Here is a 9,747-nt window from a genome sequence, read left to right on the forward strand (position 1 = left end):
TATATATATATATATATATATATATATATATATATATATATGTAAAAGATATATAGATAGATAGATATGTATATATTTATATATATATATATGCACATATATTCATGTATATGTATATGTATATAGAAATACATACACACATATGTACGTATGTATGTATGTATGTGCCTAACAGTTTACATTTGTCTTTGTCGCTATACGCATAATAATAGGCTAATCAGTAATGTAGTTGAGATGAAAGCATAATAATTAGTACATTGAACTGCTAAAGCATATTAGCATATACAGTATACTATTGAACACACAATAATAACCGAAAACTATGTACTGTGTGTGCATCTATACCTTATATATATACATGTGTGTGACCATATGTGTGTGCGCGCGCGTGTGTGTGCGTGTGTGTGTGCATGCGTGGATACAGGTATGTTATTTTACAACAACGAAAAGCAATTTTTCTTTTTTTGGATTTTTCTTTTTTAATGACCGTCAGAGTTTAATAAAGCACTGCATCACCCTTGCTTGGTTATGTAACAACGTGGAAATCGATAACTATACTTATAGCTACACGTCCTCGTGTGGACTGATCGAATACACTTTAATCTATACAGCAGTGTAATTATCATGCACCTTGTCTCCGAGAGAAAGTAAAACAGCCAGTATTTCTATCACTCTGAAACCCACAAATGTCTGTTTATTCAGTTTGTTTATACAGCAATCTGAACACTTACACAAGTGATTCCTGAAAGTATGGAATTACATGCTTCATTGAAGTATCTTTAAAAAGAAAGCAACTCACATCTGGCACTATGGACATTCTACTGTACTGGAGAATATATAATATTAGTCATCAACAAAATATTCATTTGCTTTCAACGCATATGTTAATATGATTCAGGTGTTTAGTATTGTCTTTGTTATATATATATATATATGTATATACCTATGTAAGAATATATGTATGTATGTATAAAAGAAACTGATAAAAACGTATGTAAACAAGTATTTCTTAAGGAGGAAAAGACTTAACCAAGTGGATAACTTTAATTTTACACATGAAAGCGAAGCACGCAAATCGTACAGGAGTCTCTATCAATAGATTTCAATAGGTTGCTAACTTGGAAGATTTTATTTAGATGGGTTCCTCTGCTGGTGTTATTACCAATGTTTTCGTGTTTCATTACATTTTTCATATGTGTATACATGTCTAAATATATATATATATATATATATATATATATATATATATATATATATATATATATATGTGTGTGTGTGTGTGTGTGTGTGTGTGTGTGTGTACATATGTACATATATACATACACGCATGTATATGTATGTGTGTGTCTGTCTGTCTGTGAGTGTATGAGTGTGTGTGTATTTACATAGGTATTTGTTCATAAAGCTTCAATATTTTATCCAAGTATCAGGTCTTTCCTAACATACTTGATATGTTTGATATTATACTTAATATTTTCTATGTTAATTTATAAGTATCTTTAACAAACCCCACCTACCATACGTAGTTTAACTTACTTTAATTATATTTATATACTGTAGTGCAGCGATATTTATTGAACAAAGTTGTACTTACATGGGCTCTTACTATGTATCTGCACTTTCCACTTACAAATGAGAAAGTTTGTGGCCTAGCGGTTATTGTGATGGATCTAAGATCGTGGTGTCGATTACTCATGCTGGCTGTGCCGTTTATCCTTAAGCAAAGAACTTAATTTCACGTTGCTCAAGTGCATTCAACGGAAAATGAATTCGAGCCAACCACTCGTGAAACCTTCTTTCCCTCTAGCTGTCACATACACGAGGTTCTATGAATTTCCGACGATTCAAGAACGCAATGGTCATGGGGTCATTTATGTCCACTCGCGATTATACAGGCACCAAAAACAATTAGCGAAACCTCGGTACAAGCTACTAAGTGATACTCGCTTGCAAGTGACGACTAAGTTTGTATCATGTCTTCAAATATATAATCTACAGCGTTTGCCCCACTCAATTTTCTATTTCCATATTATCTCCTTCCTTTCGCATATTTATTTCCTTATATACAATAAAATAAAACCACATAGTGCATGTTCTTGCATCATGAGATTAGTCTTCTATATTTCGCTATTCCCAAATCTATGAAACTATACCAGATTACGTCTGATTCCCACGTTATTTTACATCTTTCACTTCAACTCTAAGGACAATTTCCGCAGTAGAGCTATTTCTACGTTCGAATGTACACGAACGTGTTACTTGTAATTGTATGCAAGCATATTTCAATCAACGCGACATTGTGCGCATTTTATTAATTAAAGCCAACTTAATAAGTGTATGATAGCATGAGCAAATTCAAATCGCAGATAGCAGTTTAAATATAAGAACAGTTTAAATATAGACTATGAATGACAGATACGGTGCCCGCTGCTAATGAAGCATAAGGACGCTGAAACACGTGTCTTATGGTCCGATAAATCTATTCCTAGCCCGATACCGTGTTTTTCAAACATATTGACATTAAAAAGGTACTGTCTCCAGAGATAGTACCGGTCGCGAACGTTCGAGTGTACAGAAGCAAAAATATATTTGTACACAGCTATATTTCTATCAACGCTGCTCAGTTCGCGTCTAGTTAGGTAAACTATATCTCATAAATGCGCTTTCATTTGTTACTGTCACAGTCTTTGACACGCTATCGATTGAACTTCTGAACTCTCAGCTTACTATCACCTCAGCCATGATATTTATACTTATAATCAACGTCACAGCTTTCATTTCATTTCTATTTCACTAAGTACTTTGTGTTGGTGTACGTGCGTTTGAACATATGTGTGTGCGCGCGTGTTCGTGGAAGAGGGGGTAAGTGAATGTCTGTGACTATGTATATAGGTGATTGTGTGTATGTATATATGTAAAAATACTGGTGTGAGAGAGAATGAAAGATTGAAACAAATATATCACAATAATATAAACAATAAACATAGGCGTAGGAGTGGCTGTGTGGTAAGTAGCTTGCTTACCAACCACATGGTCCCGGGTTCAGTCCCACTACGTGGCATCTTGGGCAAATGTCTTCTACTATAGCCTCGGGCCGACCAATGCCTTGTGAGTGGATTTGGTAGACGGAAACTGAAAGAAGCCTGTCGTATATATGTATATATATATGTATGTGTGTATGTGTTTGTATGTCTGTGTTTGTCCACCCAACATCGCTTGACAACCGATGCTGGTGTGTTTATGTCCCCGTAACCTAGCGGTTCGGCAAAAGAGTACCGATAGAATAAGTACTAGGCTTCCAAAGAATAAGTCCTGGGGTCGATTTGCTCGACTAAAGGCGGTGCTCCAGCATTGCCACAGTCAAAAGACTGAAACAAGTAAAAGAGTAAAAGAGTAATAAAATTATTTTTACATATTTTCGTAATATTGTTCTATATAAATACGAGGGGAAGTCAAAATGTTTGCGCAATTTCGCCATAACATATCTTAATTATTGTCACACTGCTTTCAGCGCATGCGTGCCTTTGTTGGTAATATTGTTATCACGTGATCGAATTGTCAGCCTGATCGCGCCATTTTTCTTTCAGGCTTTACAGTGAAAGCATGGTCACTCCACTAGCAACGTGCCCCTGAGAGGAACAAAGAGCAGTCATCAGATTTCTCTGGTCGGAAGGTGTGTCAGGTGCTGAAATTCATCGGAGGCTTTTAGCACAATACAGGGACAGTGCACTACCGTGTAGAAGTACGTCTGAATGGATTGAGAAGTTTAAAATTGGCCGGACTAGCATGACTCACAAAGAGGGAGCAGGACACCCTTCAACGTCCACCACTGACGAGTATATTCAGCAAGCTTGCGAGATGGTAACGGTGAACTGGCGAGTTATCATCGATGAAGTAGCTCGTTCTCTGCAGATTAATCATGGTTCTGCCTATCAAATCATACATTATGAGCTTGGCTTCCATAAAGCCTGTGCAAGATGGGCGCCAAGAGAGCTTACCGCAGAGCAGAAGAGGAAAGGTCTTGAGGTCTGCTTATTCGATCGCTGCAACAATGAGGGCGAGGATTTTTTGAGCAGAATAGTTACAGGAGATGAAACGTGGGTCCATTATTATAATAAGGCAGACTCCAAAAAAAAAAGTATGGAGTGGAAACGTCCTGGCTAACCAGCGACGAAGAAATTCAAGACTCAGTCTTCCGCAGGAAGGGTGATGTTAACCCTTTTTTGGACAAAAAAAGGCCTGTACTGGAAGACTAACTGGAAAAGTGGTGTACGATCAACAGTGTGCAAGATACAGTGCTTTGCTGGCCAACAAACTGAAGCCAGCAATTCGTACGAAACGCCGAAACCAATTGTCGAAGAAAGTTTTGTTGTTACAAGACAATGCACGCCTACACACACGTTGAAATCATTAACCAATTGGGTTTTGAGGTGCTGGAATACCCTGCCTACAGCCCAGATCTCGCTTCTTCAGATTATATCTTTGGACCGACGAATTCTGGTTTACGAAGTCGTAGATTTCCTACGAATGAAGATGGGAAGGATGCGGTTCATAAATGGTTGCACGATTAACCGAAAACCTTCTACTCGGAGGGAATACGGAAGGTTGTAGACCGCTGGGCCAAATGCATCAAAAAGGAAGGAGACTATATAGAAAAATGACGTACTTGTTTATCCCCTGTTTTTGTGTAAATACATTCAAGCAGCAAGTGTGCATATAATCTTTTACACTCCCTATATATATATATATATATATATATATATTTATAGTAGTACCTCGGCTTTCGAACAACTCTGATCACGAATAAATCGTGCTTGATATATATTTATATATATATATATATATATATATATATATACATATATGCACGGGGTGTATGGAAAATAGAAATTACATTTTCTTTCCTTGATCGCAAATTGTCAGATTTATCTAAGAGAAGGAGGTCGATTAAATCGACTGCGCTATGTACGCTCGGTGTTTACATTATCGACACCAGATGCTTGAAACATAAAATTGATCCGATTGGAATTTGAACACATGCACCGCGTGTAAATAAGGCAATATATATTAAATCTACCTGCTCCTCTGTTTCTACAGTTTCACTGCCTTAAACACGATGAAGTGAAAAATAAAAAATTTCAAAGTGAGACATAAATTATTCGGTAAGCCTAAAATTACATCAAATTTACGTACAGATTTTTTTCTTTTCTTTTTACCCTTCTTCCAAATTATTTAAATTCATTCAACTAAAATGAATGGAAAACAGACTAATTTTATTGTTCAGATCCGCTAATATGTTTAAGATGAGATTACAGCCAGATGTATTTGTAATTGAATTATCTACAAAGGGTTACATTTATTTTAGCATTCAATCTTTCTGGAACAATGATTCATTATTCGCATTGGATGAGGACACTGCTGAAAAAAGAAGATAACTGAATGTGTAGGTTTTTTTGGGAGATTTTATTTTATTTCTTTTCTACATCCCAGAGAAAGGGTCAATAAATTGTTACTGAAATGTAGCAGTTTATTGACTTAAACCTTGTGGCAGGAAATAAATCATACGCTTTTCACGCCATTCTTTGGAATACGTTCTTTTCTACAATGCAAGCCTGGAATGATTTACTTTCCCTGTTGGTCAATAGATGCTCGGTGTTATTTACATAAAAGGTATTGTTGAAAGTCGTATGACAGTCGTGTGTTTGGCCGATATCGGAGCAACTTAAACAAATCGATAATTAATTTAGCCAAGCGAGTTAAAAACGAAAGATGAAATTTCGAAAGAAACTGATTTTATTCAAAATACATTGAATAAATCTACTTATAATTGAATTTAGATAACAGATTTATTTATCCTCACTTCTAATGGTAAATGTATTTAAATATATTTATTTAGAGGTATATTTGCGCATGTGCACCGTATTCTGTTATTTGATGTTCTGATTACAGTATTATCGATCGGGTTACTATTGCTTTTACCTACTCTGAAATGAATCTAGTATTGATGAAACTTAAATATTTAAAGTCTTATTGCGTTGGAGATTCTTAGAAAGTAAAGAGAAAATATAAAATAACGAAGCAATAAACCTATATAATTAATGTTCTATTGATATATTGTGAACATCCAATACTAAGCAACGTTATTTGACACTCAGAAATATTCGTTACATGTTTCACTGAATATGGGAATTAAACAAAAGAAGAAAAAAACTGAAGCTACTAAATAGAAAGGCGTTGACCAATTAATCAATGCTTCTGTACATGGTGATGTTGTGTCACGCTAGGTTAAACAGAAATTAAAACTACAAATTGAGTGATTATTTTTTTTAACCTAAGACGAAATTGAAGAAGATTCAAACTGGATTAATGGTAAACTTAGTAAACTAGAAGATAACAAAATGTTGTCTACATGTAGAACTAAAAAAAAAAGCTGATTTATTTTCGGCTTATTGACCTTAAGCTTGAAAATGTTGAAAATATTAGGACAAAGAAAGATATGACACGACCTATAACCATGAGCTATAGTGTAGCGTGCATACACAAACAAACACAAACACGCGCACAGAAATACTCACGCATACAATGTGCAAGTGCACACATCATACACAGTACACACACCGCACGGAGGTCTATACATATTGACTATCTGTTAGGATTTCATCGACAATTCATGCTGTCATACGGTGCGCTGTGTTCGTACAATTAAAGTTTAAAGCTGAAATCTACATAAGCCATCGGTGATTAGATTTATAATACTACTGCATATCGTTCTCATGTTTGCAGTAAGCATATAATTCAAAGTGTATTTTGCATTATATTTAATGGTAGGGGCTTGTAGAAAATACTTGTGTCCACGGTCTAAACGGACCCCCGCGGGCAGTAAAACTGTCGCAGTTACACCACTTGAAAAGTCACAGACTGGCGGCTGACACATGTAAAACATGTCTTTTTTAAACAATTCACTCGTTGAAAGCAGAACTGCGAGAATCCAAACAATAATGTAACTATTCATTCTTAATATGTTCTGGCAGATTCGAATGTAAATTGTTGCTCCACATACATTTAGGCGATGTGTGTTCGTAATATTGTTGTAAGTGGACGTTAGGACACCGTAATATTTCTGCATAATCGAGTATCTTCTCACAGAAAACTTGGGTGATGTCTCAAAGTCTAGTTACATTAGTGAATTGTGTGTGTGTAAGCAAAGCAGATTATCTGAAGGGAGGAGGAGATCTTCGATGACGAGAAACAAAATTGATCAGATATTCACGACCAAATTTAACGGAACATATTCAGAATATGTGCAAACGATATTCTCTGCGTATCTTATTTTAGTTCTCAAATAAATGTTATTGTCTTCAATAACATACGTTCTAGTTTTCAGAAACACGATTATCAGGCATTATTTATTACAAACAAGGTTCCTATATATCGTCTTGTAAAATGTAAATCTTAAAATTAACATACTCGTACACTGATTTCTTACTTTCGAGAAATAAAAATATTAAAATATTAAAAAAAAACACTACAAATAATTATGAAAGGCTCTCATTTCAATGATGCCAATTCATAAAATGATTTACAGGGACTTGAACTGTAACATAAAATTGCTATTCAATGGACAATAATATTAAACTAGTTATTCGGAAATGTCAACCAGATACACAAGGATGTGCGAAACCTTTGACTTTAAAACCTGGAGCTAGTAGTTATATTAAATGCACCGCAAGCACTAAAATTGTATGTAGTGCTCAAGTGAAATGATTGGTAGCAAATATCTAATGCGGCTTTTAAAAGGATTACATTACACGAAGAATGGAATTACAATCCGAATCAGGAATTACATAGATTTCGAATAAATTGTGCTGAGAGTAAATTTGTAATACGGTAATTTTCATGGTGTTTGCTAAGTAAATGTCTTAGAGAAGGCTTTTGTGTTAATCAGATCAAAGCAAACTGTCCGAAATTATATAGTCCAGTCAACTTATTTAGTGGTATTAAATGGATTCTTACATGAATGCAGATTAACGATTTTAAAAACTCGATTCAAATGACAAGAACGCAAATTTCATTGAAATAAATAAATAAATAAATTGTTAAACGTGATTGCCACTTGTATGTACGTGTGTGTGTGTGTGTGTGTGTCTGCGCGCGCGCATTTGTTTGTATGTATATGTAGATACACATACATATGTGTATTATGTTATAAACACTTATACTGTATGCATGTGTGAAGATAAATATATACATATTTGTGTGTAATTATCTATCTATCGATCTATCTAGCTAGCTGTCTCTCTCTCCCTCTCTCCTTCTCTCTCCCTCTCTACCTCTCTCTCCCTCTCTACTTCTCTCTCCCTCTCTCGCTCTCTCCCCTCTCTCTCTCTCTCTCTCTCTCTCTCTCTCTCTCTCTCTGTATATATATATATATATATATATATATATATATATATAATGTAATAGATTAGTAAAATTGTTAAGAGATTTTGATAATTAATACTATCAATTTAATGTTGAAATGCACGTTACACACACACACATACACGCATACACACACGCACACACATGCACACACACACTCACATGCACACATACGTGTACAGACACACACACACACATAGATAGATAGATAGATAGATAGATAGATAGATAGATAGATAGATAGATAGATAGATAGATCTTGTCTACAATAAAGTAAGCATTTATATAATATATAAATGAATATTTGAGTAAACATACATGCACATATACGTATTATATATATGTACAACACAGGGTATACGGGCTAAATTTGTTCGGATAAAATAAAATTTCTTTGAAACATCAAAAAAATATCGAGTAGATAATTGGGTGATATAATGCTTTGCACAAAGTAGCCGTCCTCAGCTTCCACCACGTTCTGATGATGGCTCCGTAACCTGACGCATGCGCTAATCACTTGACCCTGAGAAGAACTATGATTTTCATGACAAGAAAGGTCTTAGTGTTGCAGACAGAGCGGTCGGTATCTTTCTCTGCCGCGCCCTACACATACGAATCCATGGGATTAGGACGCCAGAAATTGGGACTAGTGAAATCTTACAATTTCTCTGACAACCTCTTCTGACTCTTTCTGGGAGTAAGGCAAGAAGCGGGCTCCTGCGCTCCATATGACCTTCCAACAGGAATCCCCGCCAGCCCGGATTTGCCAGTCTCCAGCTACTACATCTAGCCGTCTGAACTGAACTTCAGGTCCTGTTCATTAGTTGTAGAATAAATTCCAGCGTGCAAATCCAGTCAGAACTCTTTCTGTGTCACTTCATGCTGGCCGCAGCTCCGTGTTGTCCGTTGCAGTTGTCCATATCAAGAATTACAATGTTTACGATGCTCACAGAGATTTTCACAAGAGTCATGACGTCAGCATTTTGACAACCAGCTAGCATCATCATGATGCAGGTAACTCTTTCCCAATATTCAGATAGCTTCCAGTCCTCCGTGTCAGCTAACTTTTTCTCAACTACAATATTTATCTCTATGCTCTCCAACGCTGCTGACCAATACATCAAGCACTTTTTGAAAAGAAAAAAAAGACAAATAATCGTCAAATTTAGTCTGAACACCCTGTATATGTAGCGTCTACATACGTATAGAAGGCAACATATGCAGAGAAACATACAAAAGCAGATATATAAAAAGCTAAACGACATACATGCCAACATATACACGTACACACACACACACACACACACACACACACACACACACACA

The 9,747-nt window shown here is 35.7% G+C and overlaps 1 protein-coding gene across 1 annotated transcript; it reads left to right on the forward strand.

Annotated features, from left to right (window-relative positions):
* The first annotated feature begins 3,786 nt into the window (after window positions 1-3,786).
* Window positions 3,787-6,049, forward strand: LOC106875311 (histone-lysine N-methyltransferase SETMAR-like). The gene is made up of 2 exons (XM_014923399.1): window positions 3,787-4,097; window positions 5,950-6,049. Exons 1-2 carry the CDS (start codon window positions 3,787-3,789, stop codon window positions 6,047-6,049), a joined length of 411 nt encoding a protein of 136 aa, XP_014778885.1.
* Window positions 6,050-9,747: the final 3,698 nt, after the last annotated feature.

This window comes from Octopus bimaculoides, chromosome 9 (genome assembly GCF_001194135.2).
Source record: "Octopus bimaculoides isolate UCB-OBI-ISO-001 chromosome 9, ASM119413v2, whole genome shotgun sequence".
In the NCBI taxonomy this organism is placed as follows: Eukaryota; Metazoa; Mollusca; class Cephalopoda; order Octopoda; family Octopodidae; genus Octopus; species Octopus bimaculoides.

Bases quoted from the DNA above. Each gene is read 5' to 3' on its own strand.
- LOC106875311 (XM_014923399.1), top strand. From the start codon at position 3,787: ATGACTCACAAAGAGGGAGCAGGACACCCTTCAACGTCCACCACTGAC. The intron at 4,098-5,949 runs GTGGGTCCATTA...TTCTGATTACAG, and splicing joins ATAGTTACAGGAGATGAAAC to TATTATCGATCGGGTTACTA.